Source organism: Crocuta crocuta, unplaced genomic scaffold (genome assembly GCF_008692635.1).
Source record: "Crocuta crocuta isolate KB4526 unplaced genomic scaffold, BGI_CrCroc_1.0 scaffold105, whole genome shotgun sequence".
Lineage (NCBI taxonomy): Eukaryota > Metazoa > Chordata > Mammalia > Carnivora > Hyaenidae > Crocuta > Crocuta crocuta.
Window position 1 is genome coordinate 425,321 of NW_027530499.1, and position 23,525 is coordinate 448,845.

Sequence of the window (23,525 nt, forward strand, 5' to 3'; positions counted from 1 at the left end):
CTACACTAGCATCAATATGAATGACATCCTTTTCATATCAGAAAGAGATACAGACCTGAAGAATGTGGCTGGAAGTAACAAGGTGATTGAGGTTTTGTCAAAGGATTACAGTGCCAAGTTTTTTTCCTTACAACCTAGTGGATTTTGTTTTTCGACCTAGTGGATTTTTAAAAGGAGTACCACAATATATAAAACCAATTATCATAGAATAAAGAATAAAAGTCTTTATGTATCTTTATTTCTCCTATTTGGAAACTTGGATAGTTTGATATTGAAAAGTACATTTTTTTCTTTCCTCTCCACCATCCCTGAAAGAGCTAGCAAAGAAGCCATTGTTGAGAAACCCGGGTATACTCATTCACATTACAAAGTACAGAGAGTCAACACAACTACCAAAAACACTCAAATCAAACAAGAAGAAATGGCATTTCCTCATACTTCATGGACTTCACAGGAATACAAAGATTATTTTACTTTTCAGCATTTACACATAACACAAGAAAAGCCTTCAGTTGACTGACTAGTGTCTATAAACGCATTACGTTTATAACATTACGTAGGCATTACGGCGTAACAAAAAGGTCACCTGTTAAATACATAAATGTTTTGTACTGGAGTATATTTTCACACAGTACACAAGACGATTGACACAGACTTATCCATCACTTCCTCATATTAATTATACTGTAAGCAGTGTTTAGGGGGTCCACATTGTGTGTTTTGGAGGTGTAGAGGTGGCGATTCTAACCTATCTTCACATTATCCCTGAAATGCTAAGGTTGCATTACTGAACTGTGGTTACATTTTTAATGCAACTGTCCTTCAATGACTGTCATTACCTTCTTGTGTAATTAACAGTCCACGTAATTTAAAGCACGTCTTGATTTTTCTCAATGCTCATAAATAAAACCTATTTCTAAGGAAAAGCAGTATATGGCCATAGCTTGCTTAACACCTGTAATCAATATGAAGAAAAAAGGACCATCCCCATAAATCTGTAAGATTAAAACTTCAAAAAAAAAGGTACAATTTGAACAAGCACTTGCACTTTCGTTTCAAAAAAGGGACCACGGTAAGTAATGCCACAATAACTGTACAGTAATGCCTTACTATATAAGAAAGGAGAGCTGGGCTTCACATCCATGTCCTATACAGCAAAAGCTTTAATTCCTCGCTAATCATCAGTGGAATTAGCTCACAGACAACTCAGAGGAAAGAACACCCTGGTCTGTGTTAAAATAAAATGAAGGTTGAGATTTCTCTCTGCTGCAGCAAATGAAGTAGAATTCTGAATCTTTCAAGATGGAGCCAAGTTGGTGTTTGCAAGATAATCAATTTGCCATTAAGAGATTCTAATCTAAGTAGGATGTCAGATGATGGCAAAGGCATTTAAACTGAGGGTGTCATAAACTTAGGGACTGGAACATTGGAAAGACTTCCTTCTGTTCCAGCAGAAGGTAGTCAGAGTATCAGCAATGCTATTATTACTAGGAAAGGCCATCAAGGATCTAGAGACCAAAAAGCTCTAGCAACACCTGATCATAAGTATACAAAGATCAATAGCAGGAGGTAAAAAATAAACATTTATCAGATTTTTTCATTATATTACTAATTTTACATTAAATATTTTTCATCCCTTTATTCAATGCACTGATATTTATTTCTGGTTGTGATTCTGCCTATCATTATTCTTTATAAGTTCTAATCTAGTATTCCACTTTTTATTTTAAAAACATAAATGCTCTAAGGCATAGTTGTGTGTCTATGTGTACGTATAATTTAACTTGTTAACTCTAGAAACATTCATTTAAAGAGAAGAGATTGAGACTCCAGATTATATTATCACATAAAAAGAGTTTTATGCAGTCAATACCTGAGTGTCTGAACAGTGGAGTACTCTGAAGTAACAAGTAAAATATTATGGCCCAGTGGACCAGCACTGTGGCCATCAATGGCAAGATTTTTGGAATCTTGAGAAGAGAGGCTCTTTGCCACATGTAGATATTTATAGACATAATATATTAGAATAATTGAAACAGAAATAATAGAAATAATGGTTGGTGCACAACCAGATGTTGATGATCTATTTAAATGGGTAGTGAATATCTATTTCTATGCTTTATAAATTCAGTGAAATTCCTAATAAAAGTTGTAAATTGAAAGGCATGAAAGAAAGTCATGTATAGATTTTATTCCTGTTAAAGATGATTAAACAATTTTAAATTCTGTGGCTCATGATTATTTAAGAATCCTGTACAAAGGTACAGGATGTTTATGTTTATGTTTGGTTTCTCTTAAAACTAAGTATAAAATTTAAAAGAATTTAAGCATACTTGTACCTTTAAAAAAATCTTTATCATCTGTACAAGAATTTCTAAAAAGACAAAATTAGATGTCAATAAAATACATTGCCACTTGACAGTGTTACAAGTAGAATTTAGGCTGCATGCCTTAAAAATCCACTTTTATATTGTTTTCATATTACTGTAATCATAATTTTTGATGCCACTGTAATGCCACTACCAGATGATATGTGCATATGAATTATCAGTATTTATATATTAATGTAGTAAAATTTCATAAAATCCCAAAGTTATAAAGATAGTTTTATACATCCTCTAAACCAGGCATCAGCAAACTATGACCCATGAGTCAAATCTGGCCTGCCACTAGTTTTGCATGGCCCACCAACTAAAATATTTCTATTTTTCAATAGATTTGAAGAAGTTAAAGGATCGTATGTCAGAACACAAGAGAATTTTGAAATTTTCAAATTTCAGAGTCCATAAAGTTGTATTGGCACTAAGCCTTGTCCATTTGCTTATTCATTATCTACGGGTGCTTTGTGCTACAATGGCAGTCGAGTACTGTGGTAAAGACCTTTAGGGTGTACAAAGCCCTCAAATATTTACTATCAGGTCTTGAGAGAAATAGTTTGCTAATCCCCAGTCTACATCCATAGAAGGCATCTGGAATGCTGAAGGGAGTGTTTATACTGAAATCAGTGTATGACCTAACTTGATTTATAGACATAATATACATTATTCCTTTTGAATACCATCATCTACATGGTAAACAAATAAAAATAAACTTACGTTAAAAAAACCTATTTCCTTGAAATGTTTAGGACCAGCAAAACAATGATATAGAAAAGAAATAAATTCATAAGAAAAATAATAAATGAACAATTTAAATTACATTTTTAAGTAATGATTTCAAGGTTCCTCAGAGAATGCCAGGCCGTAAAGGACTTATCTAAAAATCCTTATAGCAAATTTCTAGTTCCCAAATCTCTGGGATATAGTACTTAACACAGTATTCTACAATTGTTATGGAAAAGACAGTGTGCAGAGTTACTTGTCAAAAACAAGGGCAGGGGCAAGATTTTAAAATAAGAAACCAGTCAAGAAGAAAAATGAAAAGAATGGCATGGCAAACAATTTATGCATTTTTTTTTTCTTTTTCATTATAGGGAGCTACATAGTCTGTTGGTGTAGAACTTGATAGAAATTTACGTTTCGTTTAGTGGGCTGATTCCCATATCTGTGTCAGATAAAATCATAGCACTTATTATTGTTACCATGGATACCATGAAGATACTGCCATCCACTAAACAGTATTAGAGGAAGACAACATAATTTTCTGGAACTAGTCCTGTTTTGCCTTCATAGGTTGCCTTCAACCATCCTGGTTCCACTGATGGGTATACTGGCAAAAAATAAAAACAAGTGTCATTCAATCAGCATTAGCTTTAAATAATTATATACACAAATGGGTTAAAATGCACATCAGGTTGCATAAATACACTAAGTTGTTAAAACAATGTCACAACACCTTTAAAACTGGAAATGTCCTTTGCATTCCTGTAACCAATTTCTCTCCCTTCCTAATCCGTCTCATCCCACCATCTCTCCCATCTCCTCCATCCCTTCCTCCTCCTTTCTCCCTGTCTTTCCTACACAGGAGGAAACTGGGCTCCAGAGAAATACAGTGCATTAACTTGTACAGTTTATGAGAGGCAGGGGCTAGAGTAGATTCTGAGTCTCCTACTTCTACTTTAGCTTCTTATCCCTTCACTATCCCTTCATCTTCTCCATGATAATAAACTTCAGCAGAAAGAATAGGTCTACTTACCATTAGAAAATATTGCCCCCTGTGGGAAAGAAAGCTCATGGCTGTGTTCTGCTTTACAAGAGTACATGGCTTTGGCTTGGCTGAAAGAACAAAAAGCAATTTATAAAATATACAACTCTCAACAAGAACGTTCATATTTCAAATCATTTGTAAAAAAATGCTGTTTTTTGTTGTAATTAGAGTATAATACACATAAAATACACATATAAGTATGCATAAGAGCATTTTTCACAAACTGAACACACTGATAGCACACCAAAAAACCCTTCTTGTGTTTCTAGGGAATGTCTCTAAGGGTAATCAACCTGGCTTCTAACAACACAAGCTGGTTTTAAAGAATTCTATTATTATATGATTTTTAGTAGAGCTGGCAAACAGGTCATTTTTACACCTATATAGAGGTTCATAGGTACTTTTTTCCCCTACTTTCTACCAGAGGTGAGACCCCAAAATTAAAAGGCCTACAGGATATGGTAAATAACTTAAGTGTACATGATACAGGAAAAAGAATAGAATAAACTGCTTATAAATGACAACCAACAATAGCCTCATTGTCAGGGAGACAAAGAGGACAGATGGAGACTTTGCAAACCAGAGCCTATACCCATCTGCTAAAGTGAGAAACCAATATTCAGCTCCCAACATCTGCTGCCATATGAGAATTCAGACTCAATGTAGTCAGATACTCTAGTTTCTTAAGAGAAAACAGAATTTCAGAATTTTGTATGTGATCTATTTAAAAATATTTGAGCCAACACTAAAAAGCCATCTTCTGAGGCTGCTCATCAAGTCACCAGTGAAGTCATCCTCATTGGACATCTAATTACCTTTGTACGATGTGCAAGTTATGCTCATTTCACCTACTTCTCACCATCTCTATAACAACCAGAGCCCAAGCCAAAATCATTTCTGGTGTGGTTCACAGAATGGCTCCCGATCTTTCTAAATCCTCCAGGCCTTTTGTTTTGTCACCTTAAAATCCATTTTATACAGAGCAGCCAGTTTGAAAAAGGTTCTGATGATCGCATGATGACCACATTACTTCCCTGAAAACAACCCTTCAACTGGTTTCCAACTCTAGCCTCTATACTGTGCACAATCAGTTACCTGTCATGATCTCCTGCTTCTTCTGTACCTGCTTACCTACTATACTCCATTCACACTGCTTTTACCTCCTCAAACATGCCAAAGCCATTCCCATCCCAGGGCTATCAGGGCTTTGCCCTGATATATTTTCCTCTTGACCTACACATGGCTGTCCACTTGTAGTTCACTTTAGATTTCCTAAGTTTTGCTAAAAGTTAGGTCTTCCTGACCACACACTCTAAAATGGCTGCCCAGGCAACTATTATATTCTCCTGTTTTAAGTCTGCATGGCATTAGTATCCAGTATTCTGTTGTTACTGTTGATATTTCTATAACCTTCTTCCTCAATTAGAATGCAACCTCCATGAATGAGGCCTGATGCTTAGTAACTCAGTAAGTATTTGCTGAATCAATGAATGGGGAAAAAATTAAGAAGCTCTGGGCTCTGTTTTTTACATAATGAGTCCTTTTAAAGATTGAAGGCACCCTGTCTTTCCTCCCTGAGGGCCCAGTACTACATAGCAGTGTTTGTTAATCTACAGCTCTCTGAAAGAGCAGTGTACATTATTATTTCATTTCCTTGTTGGAGCTAGATAATGGGTCTTATTCCCTACACTTCCAGAGTGAGGCCAGGTCATGTAAACTGGGGTGTCCAAAAAGTTATCTGAAAATTAGAAAGCTTATAGAGGAAAAAACATGGTCCTACCTCAGAATCTATTTCATAATGTAAGTCTCAGGTTGTACTTTCAGAAAGTTTGGTACGACAGCCTAGGAGAGCGTGCAGCAGGCAGATTTAGGAATGACCACTAGCCCACACAGACCACTTCTCAGGGCTGCATGATATAAGTTAGAATTGAGGAAGTACTGGGGCGCCTGGGTGGCTTAGTCGGTTAAGCGTCCGACTTTCGCTTGGGTCATGATCTCGCGGTTCGTGGGTTCGAGCCCCGCGTCGGGCTCTGTGCTGACTGCCAGCTCAGAGCCTGGAGCCTGTTTCAGTCTGTGACTCCCTCTCTCTCTGACCCTCCCCTGCTCACGCTGTCTCTCTCTCTCTTCTAGAAATAAAAATTAAAAAAAAAAAAAAAAAAAAAAGAATTGAGGAAGTACAGGTACCCAGAGAAGGACAGGCCTCTACACTACAGAAGAATCATATGTATGTGTGTGCATGTACATGCATGCATATGAGTGTATCTGCATGGATGTGCTGGCTGACAATGGGTGTGGGGGTGAGGGAAGAAGACACTACCAAGTTATGAAGACTTGTGAGAATCAGATCATGATAATCTTAAATATAAAAATATTAGTTTTTCCTATAAATCTTCTAGTCAGTTACAATCATTTGATCTAATATAATTTGGTATGATTTGATCCGATAAAATGAAATGATATCTGATATAATTGAGAGTACTAGAGCCATTTCTCTAAAAATATGTATTTTTCAAAAATTCAAATTTTCTAACAGCAAGTTTTCCCTAATATTAAGTCTTACTGCTTCGAATCATTAAACTAAGAGATGCATAAGGAAACAATTTTCAGAGTTACAGAAATGATTAAGATATAATAATCCTGGGGTGCCTGGGTGGCTTAGCCGGTTAAGCCTCCAAGTCTTGCTTTTGGCTCACGTCATGATCGCACGATTCATGAGTTCCACCTCTGCATGGGACTCTGTGCTGATAGTGCAGACCCTGCTTGATATTCTATCTCCGTCTCTCCCTCTTCCCCGCCGCCCCCCTCCCCGGTCCCTCCCATACTCTCGCTCTCTCAAACTAAATAAACTTAAAAAAAGATATAATAATCCTTGCAATGATATATTTTTTGAAATTATATTCTGAATGCAACCGAAGTGTTTTTGTAAATACTTCAGACATGAATGTTGTCTCCATAGTATTTTATGGGATTAGATAGCAAGGGGGAAGCATGTAGAATAATTATATCACTAAATAGATATTGTTATATGTGTCAAAAATACACAGCACAAAATAATATCTGTTGTAATTTTTCAATTATCTGTGCATATGACTAGACGGGTATAATTTTCTTCTGCTGAGATCTGTAACTACAGGTGTTAACTCAGCATAAAGCTTTGATGATTTAATGTAGATGTCTGTGACAGTGAAGTTTTCTCTTCAGGTGCTAATGCTTCCTCTTTTACTGCCTTGGTATATTGAAGATGTGAAAATAACACTGTCACCTATTGAGTCTTTCTTCAGAAGATCCTAATATCCTTTGAAAAGGATTCTGAAAATCTTGCTTCTTATCGCATGGGAGAGTAAGGTAATGGCACTCAGCATGCTGAAAGCTATTTCTTCCCTTATCATACACAGGATGATCTGTTCACAAGATTCATTCCTACTTCTACACACTATTACTTACGAATAGACTTACAAAGCTTTAATAGGGTCAGTGTGCAATATTCACAATGCTTATCTTAATCATAAGCAACATTTAAAAAAATTACCTAATCAAAATTGATACAATGTTTCCTGGAGGGCCACTTAATGATACACACACACACACACACACACACACACATTTTTTATATGAAGGAAGGAGGAATGCACACAAATGTAGTTAAAAAGATGCCTAAGTAGTAACATATAGAAAAGCTAAAAACAAAAAATCAAAACCTAAGTCTTTATTAGAAGATTTAATAAATTAAGATACACCAAACCAATTAAAGCATTAGGCATCTACTATAAACAACAATGTAGAAGAACATATGACATAAAACAGTATTAGCATGTAAGGTAATTATTTAAAAATTTGTCCTTGCAAGACCCTAAATTGCCCATGACTGTTTACAATAAATTTACTTCTTGGTCACTAGTTGGAGATTTGTTTTAATTAGTCACATGTTCCTTTATTAGGCTTTTGTCAACAAATACTGTTTCTGGCTTAGATACCTGAGTGAATATTGAATGCCTCAATGCCGAAGAACTCCCATGGAAGCTTGTAGAGTTAAAGTTGCTTATGTAAAAGGCACGTGTATTGCAACTCCATTGAAAGTGAAGTGAAAAAGTGACTAACAAAGTCTTTTTTGGTTAAAAATGTATATTTTATTCATTTACCCAACAACTTTGTTGAGCATCCTTTCTTTGTTGGGCACTATACTGGAGTAATACAGTGAACACCACCTTCATGGTTCCTTTTCTGTGTTTATCATAGAGGAGTGGTTCACAAAGTATAGTCAAGAGGAACCTGGATGGATGGGTAGGTAGGGCCATGAGAGGACATTGCTCTGAGAGCAAATGAAGTGTATATGAGAATCCATTTATTTCCTAGTATGTCATGTATTAAAGAGGTCTGCAAAAACGTTAAATAATATAGTTCTTTGTTTTAGAAAATATTTTTCATAAAACTTATGTTATTTATACTCACATGTAATGGACTTAAAAAAAATCTTTGTTACTGTATTAATGGTACTTCGGTGGGATTAAGGAAGAGAGGTGTCAGCTCCTGAGCTCTCAGCAGTCACTAACATTAAGGAATGGAAGCTGACTGCAGCATGTTCAGTATATGTCAACAAAGAAGGAGCGGGGTTCCGTGGTCTGGGTTAGTGGTGGATGTGAAACAATTTCTGTTGTTTTCAAAAAACACATTAAAAATACGGCCTTTGGAAGAGGAAATTTGTGGGGAGGTTAGATCCTATTGTGATCTAGGGATAGGCACATGAACTCTCTGCCTAGGTTTTACAGAAAAGGGTGACCCCCATATGTTGTAGGACTTGTGATCATCAGGTGACTTGCATGATAGGAGTTTGGATTTTGAAAGGAAACAGGTATTTTCCTTGTTTCATTTTCTATATGTAGAAATGAAGTCCAAGAGAAATTAAAGTTATGGCAGAGTCAAGCTAGAATCTACATCTCCTGATTGCTGGTCTAGAACATTTCTGTGATTATCTGAATGTCAACTGTGAAGTCTCCTAATATCACAGAAAAAAAATCACTTCTATTATTGATAATTGCTGACTGTAAATAAGAGTAAATAATCACAATTCTGTCCTCTAACTACAAAGGGTGTTACTGTTACCCGTCTTTAGTTACATTAACTTATTGATATTTTTAATAAATTCATAAATACTTTTAAATTGCTCAGATTAAATTTATAGTATGGTAAATATAAATAGATATAATCCACATAAACAAAAGCTCTTTGGAGGTTCTCAATGTTTTCTTCTTCTTCTTCTTTTTTTTTTTTTTTTAGTGTATAAAAATGTTCTGAGACCAGAAAGTTCAAGAGCCATGGTTATAGATGAGATTGGGTGGTTATAAACCAAAATGTTAACTGCAGTTATCTTCAGGTGATGAGACTAGAAGTGGTTTTCCTTCACTTTTTTTTTAGTTTAGTAGTACTATCCATATTCTCTAAAAGAAAACAATTGTTATTCTTAAAAATCATAGATTCTTTTGTGTTTCTTCATGTAGCACAGTACTTTATCTTATGTGTATCTTACATGTGTCACTGTGCTCTAAACCAGTGCTAGATAGGAGGACATTTTTCTCTGTTCAAATGACTTTCAAAAACAGTATTTTTTGGTACATAAAAATCTTTGGGGATGTTGTCAAAAATTCATATTCTCCAGGCCTCAGTCTCAGATATTCTGGTTTACAGAGTCTGCAGCAACTCAGGAATCTTCATATTAACACATGTTCTAGGTCAAGCTCCCAGAACTTGTCCAAATGGCCCCTCCTACTCCACTGAACCTGATTTCTTAAAGATTTCCAGTGATGCCTTAGAGACTAAAACCAGTGTCCTCCTCTAATGATCTCCTTGACACTTTTGCTTCTACCACATTGACCATTACTTCTCTTGATCATTTCTTCACATTCTTCTGTGCTTGACCCTTAAATAAAACCATTCACCAAAGACCAATGCCCAGCCATTTTTCCTTTTTCACTCAATAAGCTCCATCATTGAGTACCCTCAGATTTATTTATGCAGTATAACTGCTGTATGGAAGTTTCCCAAATGGCATCAAACTCCATGCTCTCCCCTGGTTCCAGCTGCACATTTCTAACTGCCTGTCAGTGTTCCTCAGGTTCCTCAAACATTATGGCCCACATTTCCTTTCCTCTCCTATGTACTCACAAGCTAAGATCAGAAGCAAAATTTCCATTCTTTTTGACAGTCAGTCTCAAAGACTTGGGGTTTTCTTTACCTATCTTTCATTCCCAGACTATCAAAGCAGTTGCCAAAATCTTGGTCTGATCCATAAAATTCTTATGGTTTTTCATGCTTTTGTTACTGCCCTAATTAAAGCCTTTTAAATCTCACATATTCCATCCTAGATGGTTGACTGTTCTCTCCCTTTCACCACCTCGTAGAAAAGCCACTTGAGTGATCTATTCAAGTGTACCCACGATTAGATCACCACTTTGCTCAATGGCTCAGTCTACAGAAACTTCCAGAAGTGTTACTTTCCTGTTGTTCAAAGCCCTCCATTGAAATCTCCCATTTGGTCTCTTTCCCAAACATGGCTAGTCATCCTACTAACAACTTCTGGTCCTATCATTCTTCAAGGTCCAACTCAAGGGGAACCCTGAGCTCCCTAGAAAGAAAGCAAAATAGGCTTTGCAGGAGGTTAGTATGGGAAATGCCCTCAATTTCTATTTGTTTTTCACTTGTATTTAACGGTATAAAAGAGTCAGGTGATTGCTAATAGTGATTTAGTACCATTAATATATTAGATATTAGAGGCTTCAATATCTTAAGCAAGCACTTTAAATGGCAATAATAGTTACTATTGTAGACCATCTACAGAGAACTTAGCAAGCGCTTCCAATACATTATAGTGTACATTTATAATAATTTGTCAAAGGCAGAATTATGATCTTCATTTTATAGATAAAGAAAATATTTTTTCTAACATATGTAACTCCAAGGTTACTACAGCTAGGAAGTGGTAGACCAAGAATTTAAACATGGGTCTATCTGACCTTGACATCCATTGTGTTCCACTGGGCCTGTCTCTTGGTGAAAAGTTATGACATCATCAACAAGGGCTGTGGAACTGTTGACAAATAGACTCGAACCTTCAATGTATTGAGGAGCTCTAAGTTTATGCTGACAACCCATTAGAAGTTGACTTAGAGTATAATATAAAAGCATATTAAAAATGCATAGGTAGACTGTTGAACGTCTGAGTAGTTGACAGTGTTCTGATTTACCTCATTAATAGCTTGTTTTCTGAAAGCTCTGAAAAGATTATCTCTTTGATTACATAACTTGAGTTCTTAACAGGTTGTTCAGAGCTTCATAATAAAAGGGCTCCACCTAGTGGAGCAATTCAACCATAGAGCAAGACAGAAGTAGCAAAGTTAAATCCCATACAGGAAGGCCTAAAAATGATGAGTTTCAGAGAACTGATGTTCTGATATGCACAGTACCTAGTTTTCACCAAATGTTGATCAAAGGGAAAAAGGCAAAGATACTATGGATGGAGATAAAGTAAATTACACAAGTACTCTGGATTTGTTAACATAATTTCAGTGCATGAATCAACATTATTGTAAGATACCAAAGTGGCTCAACTCTGTGAAGTCAAAAGCATTAATATACAAAGACCCTTGCTAGGCCTTGTGGGAAAAAAATAACAGAATTTAAAGGTCATTGTTATCCGTAGTAACTAGCAAAAGCCCAATATTGTGTAGACATTTAATAACAGTTGCTGAAAAAGCCCACATACTATAAAAAGGGCAATAAAATCCTATGGTTGAATAACTTAAAAAAATTAATTCCAATATAGTTAACATAGTGTTATATTTGTTTCAGGTGTACAATAGTGGTTAAATATGGTGATACTTCAATTAACTGTGATTCCTTTGATTCATAGCCTCAATTATCCAAACATGCATTGGAAGCTCAAAATTGCCTTTATGCATCCAAAGGAAACAAAATCAAAGTTTGTTCTTCAAGTGTTCTCATTTATATGATCTTTGAAATAGCAAGCATTTATTAAATGGTACATACCTGCACTAGTTACTGATGGTAAAGCAAAACAAAAAAAACAAATATCAAAATACTAAAAAATTCCATTATTTCGGACGTATTCAAATAAAAAACCAAAGCCCACTGTGGATGAGAAGAATCAATTTGACAAGGGGAGGAGAGGAAAGCAAAACCTCAGAAGCAAGCACATTAACAGCAGTAAAATGTAACGACCTGTGTCTTTTTAACAACAGAGTTGAAGGTGATACCTAGAAACCCTGAATGAAGTACTACACTCAAAAGAGGGCTGTTTGGATGCTGGCCAGGATGGGGAGAAAGAGGATCTCTTCTGCACTGCTGGTGGGAATGCAAACTGGGGGAGCCACTCTAGAAAACAGTATGGCAATTCCTCAAAAAATTAAAAATAAAACTACTTTATGACCGAGCAATTGCACTACTAGGTATTTATCCAAAGGATACAGGTGTGCTGTTTCGACGGGACACATACACCCCAATGTTTATAGCAGCACTGTTAACAGTAGCCAAATTATGGGAAGAGCCCAAATGTCCATCGATGGATGAATGGATAAAGAAGATGTGGTTTATGTGTGTGTGTGTGTGTGTGTGTGTGTGTGTGTGTGTGTGTACACAATGGAGTATTACTCGGTAATCAAAAAGAATGAAATCCTGCCATTTGCAACTACGTGGATGGAACTAGAGGGTATCTATCATGCTAAGTGAAATTAGTGTCAGAGAAAAGACAAATATATGGCTTCACTCATATGAGGACTTTCAGATACAAAACAGATGAACATAAGGGAAGAGAAGCAAAAATAATATAAAAACAGGGAAAAGGAAAAAAACATGAGACTCTTAAATATGGAGAACAAACAGGGTTGCTGGAGGGGTTGCGGGAGGGGCCCTGGGCTAAATGGGTAAGGGGCATTAAGGAATCGACTCCTGAAATCATTGTTGCACTATAAGCTAACATGGGTGTAAATTTAAAAAATAATAATAATTAAAAAGAAAGCTGTTTAGGGGCGCCTGGGTGGCTTAGTCGGTTAAGCGTCCGACTTCCGCTTAGGTCATGATCTCGCGGTTCGTGGGTTCGAGCCCCGCGTCGGGCTCTGTGCCGACTGCCAGCTCAGAGCCTGGAGCCTGTTTCAGTCTGTGACTCCCTCTCTCTCTGACCCTCCCCTGCTCACGCTGTCTCTCTCTCTCCTAGAAATAAATAAAACATTAAAAAAAAAAAAAAAAAGAAAGCTGTTTAGGTCAATCAGCCTACAGCAACACAGTGGTCATTAAGAATAAGCAAATTTTTAATGCATGTTCATAAACTTGTTCCACATAAAGTTCTGTTACTTTTAAAGGTCACAAATATACTTTTGAAAACTTTCCACAAATTGTCATCAAAGGAGTCTTTAGTATGCAAAAGGTTATGGCAATTGTGTCTTTTAGAAAACTTGTTTAGGACTCTTCCTTTGTGAAGATTTTAGTAAATAAGGCATTAGTGGAATAGTCTGAGAGGCTAAGTGCCGTTCACAGACATGACCTTTTTCCTGTGTGCAGACACAGTGGGTGTGGACTTCATCTGCAAAACTAAAGGTCAGAGCTGTCAAAGATGACTCAATGTGTCAACAAAAAACAACAATGTCACTACTTCATTTACTTATTTTTTACTTTAATGACTTTGAGAACTTACCGCCCAGAAGAATCCAGTTGAAGTGAACCAACATTTTCAAACAGTTGGGCTTTTGCTGCCACACTGAGAATAATTTTAAAATGCAATTTTCATTAAAATCAAAATTAAATTATTCAGTTCAAAGTATAATTCAGGGTTATCAGTTAACACAAACCAAATATAATTAAAGAACTATCCCCAAAGTTTGACCTGAACTTTAATTGTTTTAAGATTTCATGTGGCAGAAATTTTTAGCTCTAGTCTCCAGCTCATAGAGTACCAGATGTAATAAACCTATAGCTACCTCCCCTGAGGATCTTACTGTTCTCATCTTTCCTACTTCAGAAAACTGTGGGAACAGTAAAAAAGAACATTTTCTCCCCACTCAGCTTCTGGCAGTGATATTGACTCCTGTGGAGCCACAGGGAAGAATCAAATCATCAAGACAAAGAACTGTTGTTCATTCTGATAGCTTAGACAAAACTAATTCTAAAATGTTTCATTTTTTAAAAAATTTGAACACAGTTCCTATAAAGTGAAAAGAGGAACTCTGAAAATACGGCCAATAAATAACATTTATGGATTCAAATCTTATTTCAGTTCATGGGAGGCAGCGCATGGTCTCTTTGAAAAAGTGAGACTATATTAAAACTAAGGCACCTGGGGTAATTAGAAAAGTTTCTATATTTACTAGAAGAGAATAGCAAATTCCTTGAATGATGTTTTAAACTAGATTTTAAAGTGTATCTTATTTCTTTAATTGACAACTTTTCTCCCAGAGCCTAGCCAGTTGATAATCTGAAGGATCATTTTATACCTAATATAGAATATACTTTCTCTCAATTTTAATTTCTGCTTTGTCAGTACAGTTGTAAAACAGAAGTGAATTCTTCTCTTTCCCTCACAAAGGATGGAGTTTATATTCTCCCATCTCCCTTGACATATTGGCTTAAAATTTAACTTCCCTTAATGGCTAGACCTATACATACCAGGTGGTAGACATATATCAAATACAGTATTGGTCTATATAAGTGGTACTTGGATTTCTGACCAAGAGAGATAATATATGTTAAACACACTCTGAAAGTAAAAGGTTCTTGTCAAAGAAGGTGATGAACAAATGAATTTATGACACTGTTCCTATGGAAACAAGCTTAGTGAAATGCCTTACTAGACTTTCAATGAATAATTAAACTGGTTCCTTAACCTTCCAAGTATTAGTTCTCATTATCTCTAAAATGAGGCTTCTACTACCTACTGTGGAAGTACATGAAGGATATTAAGAGATAACACATGTAAAGATGCCCAGTAATAGCTCATATGGCATTTGGAAAGCTCAGTAAGTCAGGAAAACAAAATGAAAGGGATAAAATCTTTCCTTTTTAGATTTTGCTTGTTTATCCAAGTTCTTTTCTTTGTCCCCTTCTTATTTACATCCATGTACCTATCCTATCTGCCTTTACCCTCCTGGGTCATGTCTTTTGATTAGAAGTACTCTCTCTCACCTTTCAAGTTCCTTGTTCTCCATGAACTTGTTTAAATCAGTGAATACTCAGATAGGGGAGACAGATGGTGGAGGTGAGAGAAAACAAACCTTACTATCTACACAGCAGCTGTACTTCTAACAAGGAGGTGGGGAAGCTAGGATATAAGGGCAGTTTGCTCAGCTGAGATGCAGATGTCTAGTTTTTCTAGAATGTCTACTTTCAAAACCCAAAACTATTATGTTATACATCTATTGTCATGTCCTTAAATTAAGCCATTGTTCTGCTTGTAAGGCAAGTGCCTGAGATTGTATATGTATATGTATACACACACATACTTTAAGCCTACTCTAACTTGCACATCATTTGTAGAAGGGGATAGAGTTCTACAGAAGATGACTGTTCCTACTCTGCAGACGAGGTATTCAGTGTGGGACTCCTAAGGGTTCTTGTGAATATACTTAACTCCTGTGTATCCCTGTAAGATACAACAAATATATACTCTCTCTCTCACTTACACAGACCCAGGTCGCTGGTAGCCATTGCTTGAGGAAGTGTCTAGCCTTAACCTCCTACACATTTTTGGAGGCAGGTCTGGGTTTGGTGGGGCTTTCGGCATCTCTTTGGAACCTATAGAAGTTAAGCTTTGAATGGATCCACTGTAGCTCTTGATTCCTAAAAAGAAAGCCCAAGAAAACAGGCAAGGTGCTATCAGACAAAATAATAGCAGTAACACAGTACATGCTCATAACAAAAGGAAGCGTTTTCTCTAAGCCCAAATGAGAAGGTACAGAATGTTTTTTGAGCACAGCAGCCCATCACAATCTACAGTAATTACAAGGACATCATCTCACAGAGATGGAAATATCCAGGAAAGAAGTCACAGTGCACAGGAGTTCTGAATATCCTAGCTCCAGAACAGCATTGTCAGCCCCTTAACCATTAACTTTTCCCTGCTTAAATCATGCTGAACAATTCAGCAAGTGACACAGAGACAATGACATTTTACATAAGCTCAAATCTGGTTTACCTTCCGCTGCAGAGATGGATCTGAGAGAGGAAGCGGAGGTTCTTTTCAGTCCTGAAAGCCCATAAGGCCCTTTCTTGGTCAGGTCTATGGGTGGGGAAATATCCCCTGGGCTGGTGACTGAGGCAACACTCTGGCAATCTGATTCTGCATCTGTTTTGGTTGCATCCTCTTTAGAACTTGATTCAGGACTAGTTGTCCAGAGTCCAAGACTTTTCTGTCCATTGGAGGGTGATGGGGATACAATCCAAGGAATCCCTCCAGATTTCTCCCTGGCCTGGCAGGAAGTGGACTTGGTTGTGCTGTTTTGTTCAGAGGAGTGAGAGGAGAGTGACTCGATGCTCCCCATGGGTGTGCTGTCTGGGCTGCTGCTGTAAGAGTCACCTGAGCGGGAGCAGGAGCGAGAAAACAACAAGATTCTTCTACCAGGAACAGTACAACCCAAACCCTTCCACATTCTCCAACTCCTGTGTGCCCTGTGGCCACCTGACCCCACTGAAGTGACAAGTCTTTACCCAGAATGGAGAACTGTCCTCAGTTCTGGAGAAAGGCTTTAAATCATGCATTTTAACGTAGTGAATGCATTTTTTAATACTATTCAAGAGAGATTTTATATGTACTCTGACCCTATGAAATAACGTTACTTCTTAAAGGATTAGGTGGCTAACTTGAATTTGGACAAAATTTGCTTCTGGAAAAGAACTCACAAGTAGTACAAATAAGATTCTGTGATGACATTACAAGTGATCAACGGAAAGAGGGATATTAAAATACCTGTTTCTGCCTTTTTTTACTTTTCTGATGTTATAATGCATCTGATTCTTTCTTCATTCAAACTCACCAGTAATGTCAGCTACTAATTACAAGCTACCCACATTAAAAAAAAATTTTTTTTAAATTTATTTTGACAGAGAGACAGCGAGCATGAGCTGGGAAGGCGCAGAGAGAAAAGGAGACACAGAATCTGAAGCAGGCTCCAGGCTCTGAGCTGTCAGCACAGAGGCCAATGCGGGGCTCGAACTCACAAACTGTGGGATCATGACCTGGGCCAAAGTTGGATGCTTAACGGACTGAGCCACCCAGGTGCCCCTTGCTGCTCACATATTTAACTGAGATTATTTTTTAATGTTCCTAAAGGTAAGGTTTAAGATACAAATTAGAAAATCTGTAATAAAGTATTTGAACATATCTAAATTAAAAGTTAATATTCTGTTAAGTACTGGCTGTGAGAAAAATTGGGGGGCTTAAGGGTATAAAGTAAAATAAAAACAGCCACAAATTTAACATCCACTGTGGGCTCAAGCTGCCACCCACTTCACTGTGGGGCTCGGTTCAGAACGGGAAGTTAGTGATAATGTGTAGCGTGGGCTCTCTATTTACTTCTTTTTTTTTCTCTCTCAGACATTTTGATACCCAAGAGATGATGCTTTAAGGACATAATGTGAAAGGAAGAAAGAAACTGACGGCTTCAGCCAGACTTTTTCTTGCTTTCTTCTCTACCACTTTAACAATAGGACAAAACCTGCTACAAAGTAGTACCTTATGTACTTAATCACAGTTGCAGGAAAAAAGGGCACTTAGCAAACTATTTCTTTTCCCTTTGTAGTAGTAATGAATTTGTTTGTTCGAAGTACCTTGTAACCATACTGACAAAGAATATATAAATGTGGGAGGGGGGACATTGGGGAGACAGTATCCGTAAGATCATCTTCTATTTATTGCTACCCTAATTACCAAAAAGGTGAAGTAAGGCTAAATCAAAGAATGAAGAAAGCATCTCCCTAAAGCAATCACACTTACTGTCAGGTTCTGCCAAGCACGGTGTATACCTTCCTCTGGGCTTCCGGGAACCCGTGGAAAGGCAGATTGCTCGTGTCCTTCGGGAACCAGATCGAGACTGTGGCTGAGGAAGTGGAATGTTTGGGTCTGGGGCAGTATGAAAAATCTACATACAAAAAAAAATGGATAGAGGTCAGTAAAAGGGGGGAATTGCCATTTTCATGATAAAATTATATTTTAGAATTATTAAATAATCTCAGAACCATTTGCTACTTAATCAGCTTCGTGGTAAGAGATGCTTGATACAAAAAATATCCTACAGCAATTATACTTTTCTTTTCCACTGACACTGTATAATGTTCCTTCTCTGGGTTTTCTTTTTTATCCTCCCCAATTTCCCAACAATGAATTTCAGAAGATTTTCCGATAATTTTAAAGAAACCTTTCAAATATGAACAAATGTCTGTGTCAAGACACCTTGACTCTTTACTGTGACATTTTAGTTCTCACTTCATGCTGAACATACCCTGAAGGGAAAAGGCTCATTCTGTATCACTTCCCCAACTAAGCAATTCCTTGCTTCTCAGGTGAAGGTGCTGTCATGCCGTTGGCTCTGAGCTGTCATGGAAAGTGGCAAGCTGCAGGTAGAGGTCTGTGCTAGGCTACAGAATTCCCTCATGTGGTCTTGGGTTGTAAGTGCTTATTAGCTTAGATAAATGAAGGATATTCTTCTACAGGCACCAGGAAGGGACTCAAGGAAGGGAGGGGCATAGTCTTTCTCCCCCAAACACTAGACCAGGCATAAATGGATCACAAAGGTTTTGACTTTTAATGGCTGGAAATGCTTAATAAGCCAATCAGTTTGACTTTCCCAATTTCCATTTTTACAGTTATTCTAAGATCTCAATCTTGTTAAAGAAACCATGTTTTTGAATATAGAGAGGACTTCAAGACTCTTCCTGGAATTCTTTTGGTTTATTGAGAATATCACTGCTGTTGTTAAGTCTAATTTCAGAGATAAAAAGGTTATAAATAGACATAAGTACCAAGTGAGTCTAACAAATTCTCTTAATATTAGTGAAAAATTCACTACATAATTACTAAAGAAGAAAATCTTGAAAAGTAAATGATGTAAAAGGAAAGGAAATCATTTACCTGAAGGATTTTGAAAAGCACTTAAAAGCTGAACAAGAAAAAAAGAAATTAAAGTCCTCATGAAGAAGCAATTTATATAAAATGTACAAGACTCATCCTTTATGAGAATTGGAGATTACAATGAACTCTTATATAATACAAACATAAAATTCTTTCCTAAAAGCAAAATAGAAGATTTGATACTTCCACATGAAAATTCACTTACCTTTTCATAGTGCTCTATCAGAATTTCAACCACAATATTCTGAAATTTAATATTCATCATGGCAGCCACAGTTTCTTCTTGTGCTCTCATAAGAGTTGGGCCAAATATGACACCAAGGTTTGAGACCGTCATTAGATTCTGTTGGCTGTGTAGCGATACTCTGCAAATAACAGAAACAAAGATAACATAAGTTAAAAGTTTAATAATTATGAAATGTTATCAAATTCATCAAATTTGTGGCATAAATAGAATGTAAACTATGACATTATAGGTTAATTTTCCCAAATTGTCAGATTCAGCCATTCCCAATTGGCATGAGTGGGTATAGCCTAAAAAGACATAAAAAAGTTAACATTAGCTAAGTAAAATTAATTACAAAAGTTAATTAAAAAATAAATCTTGGGACACTTGGGTGGCTCAGTCATTTAAGTGTCTGACATTGGCTCAGGTCATGATCTCACCGTTTGTGAGTTCAAGCCCCGCGTCAGGCTCTGTGCTGACAGCGTGGAGCGTGGAGCCTGGAGCCNCCTCCCCTGCTCACGCTGTCTCTCTCTCTCCTAGAAATAAATAAAACATTAAAAAAAAAAAAAAAAAGAAAGCTGTTTAGGTCAATCAGCCTACAGCAACACAGTGGTCATTAAGAATAAGCAAATTTTTAATGCATGTTCATAAACTTGTTCCACATAAAGTTCTGTTACTTTTAAAGGTCACAAATATACTTTTGAAAACTTTCCACAAATTGTCATCAAAGGAGTCTTTAGTATGCAAAAGGTTATGGCAACTTGTGTCTTTTAGAAAACTTGTTTAGGACTCTTCGTTTGTGAAGATTTTAGTAAATAAGGCATTAGTGGAATAGTCTGAGAGGCTAAGTGCCGTTCACAGACATGACCTTTTTCCTGTGTGCAGACACAGTGGGTGTGGACTTCATCTGCAAAACTAAAGGTCAGAGCTGTCAAAGATGACTCAATGTGTCAACAAAAAACAACAATGTCACTACTTCATTTACTTATTTTTTACTTTAATGACTTTGAGAACTTACCGCCCAGAAGAATCCAGTTGAAGTGAACCAACATTTTCAAACAGTTGGGCTTTTGCTGCCACACTGAGAATAATTTTAAAATGCAATTTTCATTAAAATCAAAATTAAATTATTCAGTTCAAAGTATAATTCAGGGTTATCAGTTAACACAAACCAAATATAATTAAAGAACTATCCCCAAAGTTTGACCTGAACTTTAATTGTTTTAAGATTTCATGTGGCAGAAATTTTTAGCTCTAGTCTCCAGCTCATAGAGTACCAGATGTAATAAACCTATAGCTACCTCCCCTGAGGATCTTACTGTTCTCATCTTTCCTACTTCAGAAAACTGTGGGAACAGTAAAAAAGAACATTTTCTCCCCACTCAGCTTCTGGCAGTGATATTGACTCCTGTGGAGCCACAGGGAAGAATCAAATCATCAAGACAAAGAACTGTTGTTCATTCTGATAGCTTAGACAAAACTAATTTTAAAATGTTTCATTTTTTAAAAAATTTGAACACAGTTCCTATAAAGTGAAAAGAGGAACTCTGAAAATACGGCCAATAAATAACCTTTATGGATTCAAATCTTATTTCAGTTCATGGGAGGCAGCGCATGGTCTCTTTGAAAAAGTGAGACTATATTAAAACTAAGGCACCTGGGGTAATTAGAAAAGTTTCTATATTTACTAGAAGAGAATAGCAAATTCCTTGAATGATGTTTTAAACTAGATTTTAAAGTGTATCTTATTTCTTTAATTGACAACTTTTCTCCCAGAGCCTAGCCAGTTGATAATCTGAAGGATCATTTTATACCTAATATAGAATATACTTTCTCTCAATTTTAATTTCTGCTTTGTCAGTACAGTTGTAAAACAGAAGTGAATTCTTCTCTTTCCCTCACAAAGGATGGAGTTTATATTCTCCCATCTCCCTTGACATATTGGCTTAAAATTTAACTTCCCTTAATGGCTAGACCTATACATACCAGGTGGTAGACATATATCAAATACAGTATTGGTCTATATAAGTGGTACTTGGATTTCTGACCAAGAGAGATAATATATGTTAAACACACTCTGAAAGTAAAAGGTTCTTGTCAAAGAAGGTGATGAACAAATGAATTTATGACACTGTTCCTATGGAAACAAGCTTAGTGAAATGCCTTACTAGACTTTCAATGAATAATTAAACTGGTTCCTTAACCTTCCAAGTATTAGTTCTCATTATCTCTAAAATGAGGCTTCTACTACCTACTGTGGAAGTACATGAAGGATATTAAGAGATAACACATGTAAAGATGCCCAGTAATAGCTCATATGGCATTTGGAAAGCTCAGTAAGTCAGGAAAACAAAATGAAAGGGATAAAATCTTTCCTTTTTAGATTTTGCTTGTTTATCCAAGTTCTTTTCTTTGTCCCCTTCTTATTTACATCCATGTACCTATCCTATCTGCCTTTACCCTCCTGGGTCATGTCTTTTGATTAGAAGTACTCTCTCTCACCTTTCAAGTTCCTTGTTCTCCATGAACTTGTTTAAATCAGTGAATACTCAGATAGGGGAGATAGATGGTGGAGGTGAGAGAAAACAAACCTTACTATCTACACAGCAGCTGTACTTCTAACAAGGAGGTGGGGAAGCTAGGATATAAGGGCAGTTTGCTCAGCTGAGATGCAGATGTCTAGTTTTTCTAGAATGTCTACTTTCAAAACCCAAAACTATTATGTTATACATCTATTGTCATGTCCTTAAATTAAGCCATTGTTCTGCTTGTAAGGCAAGTGCCTGAGATTGTATATGTATATGTATACACACACATACTTTAAGCCTACTCTAACTTGCACATCATTTGTAGAAGGGGATAGAGTTCTACAGAAGATGACTGTTCCTACTCTGCAGACGAGGTATTCAGTGTGGGACTCCTAAGGGTTCTTGTGAATATACTTAACTCCTGTGTATCCCTGTAAGATACAACAAATATATACTCTCTCTCTCACTTACACAGACCCAGGTCGCTGGTAGCCATTGCTTGAGGAAGTGTCTAGCCTTAACCTCCTACACATTTTTGGAGGCAGGTCTGGGTTTGGTGGGGCTTTCGGCATCTCTTTGGAACCTATAGAAGTTAAGCTTTGAATGGATCCACTGTAGCTCTTGATTCCTAAAAAGAAAGCCCAAGAAAACAGGCAAGGTGCTATCAGACAAAATAATAGCAGTAACACAGTACATGCTCATAACAAAAGGAAGCGTTTTCTCTAAGCCCAAATGAGAAGGTACAGAATGTTTTTTGAGCACAGCAGCCCATCACAATCTACAGTAATTACAAGGACATCATCTCACAGAGATGGAAATATCCAGGAAAGAAGTCACAGTGCACAGGAGTTCTGAATATCCTAGCTCCAGAACAGCATTGTCAGCCCCTTAACCATTAACTTTTCCCTGCTTAAATCATGCTGAACAATTCAGCAAGTGACACAGAGACAATGACATTTTACATAAGCTCAAATCTGGTTTACCTTCCGCTGCAGAGATGGATCTGAGAGAGGAAGCGGAGGTTCTTTTCAGTCCTGAAAGCCCATAAGGCCCTTTCTTGGTCAGGTCTATGGGTGGGGAAATATCCCCTGGGCTGGTGACTGAGGCAACACTCTGGCAATCTGATTCTGCATCTGTTTTGGTTGCATCCTCTTTAGAACTTGATTCAGGACTAGTTGTCCAGAGTCCAAGACTTTTCTGTCCATTGGAGGGTGATGGGGATACAATCCAAGGAATCCCTCCAGATTTCTCCCTGGCCTGGCAGGAAGTGGACTTGGTTGTGCTGTTTTGTTCAGAGGAGTGAGAGGAGAGTGACTCGATGCTCCCCATGGGTGTGCTGTCTGGGCTGCTGCTGTAAGAGTCACCTGAGCGGGAGCAGGAGCGAGAAAACAACAAGATTCTTCTACCAGGAACAGTACAACCCAAACCCTTCCACATTCTCCAACTCCTGTGTGCCCTGTGGCCACCTGACCCCACTGAAGTGACAAGTCTTTACCCAGAA

General features: G+C 37.1%; 2 protein-coding genes across 2 annotated transcripts in view; both read right to left on the reverse strand.

Moving 5' to 3' along the window:
- Nucleotides 1-216: 216 nt before the first annotated feature.
- The window catches only part of ARHGAP42 (Rho GTPase activating protein 42), a 277,788-nt gene continuing 254,479 nt past the window's right edge, over nucleotides 217-23,525 (reverse strand). Inside the window, exons 20-24 of the mRNA XM_077766719.1 lie at nucleotides 23,008-23,388; nucleotides 22,496-22,652; nucleotides 20,515-20,577; nucleotides 4,135-4,214; nucleotides 217-3,708 (exon numbers count right to left, since the gene is read on the reverse strand). Coding sequence (XP_077622845.1) covers nucleotides 3,620-3,708; nucleotides 4,135-4,214; nucleotides 20,515-20,577; nucleotides 22,496-22,652; nucleotides 23,008-23,388 — 770 coding nt within the window. The 3' untranslated portion in view covers nucleotides 217-3,619. The remainder of the gene's footprint in view (nucleotides 3,709-4,134; nucleotides 4,215-20,514; nucleotides 20,578-22,495; nucleotides 22,653-23,007; nucleotides 23,389-23,525) is intronic.
- Nucleotides 13,837-19,607, reverse strand: LOC144233717 (rho GTPase-activating protein 42-like). The gene is made up of 5 exons (XM_077766720.1): nucleotides 19,476-19,607; nucleotides 18,137-18,281; nucleotides 16,340-16,720; nucleotides 15,828-15,984; nucleotides 13,837-13,909 (listed from the first exon to the last, which is right to left on the reverse strand). The coding sequence occupies exons 1-5, from the start codon at nucleotides 19,605-19,607 to the stop codon at nucleotides 13,843-13,845; spliced, it is 882 nt and encodes a 293-aa protein (XP_077622846.1). The 3' UTR covers nucleotides 13,837-13,842.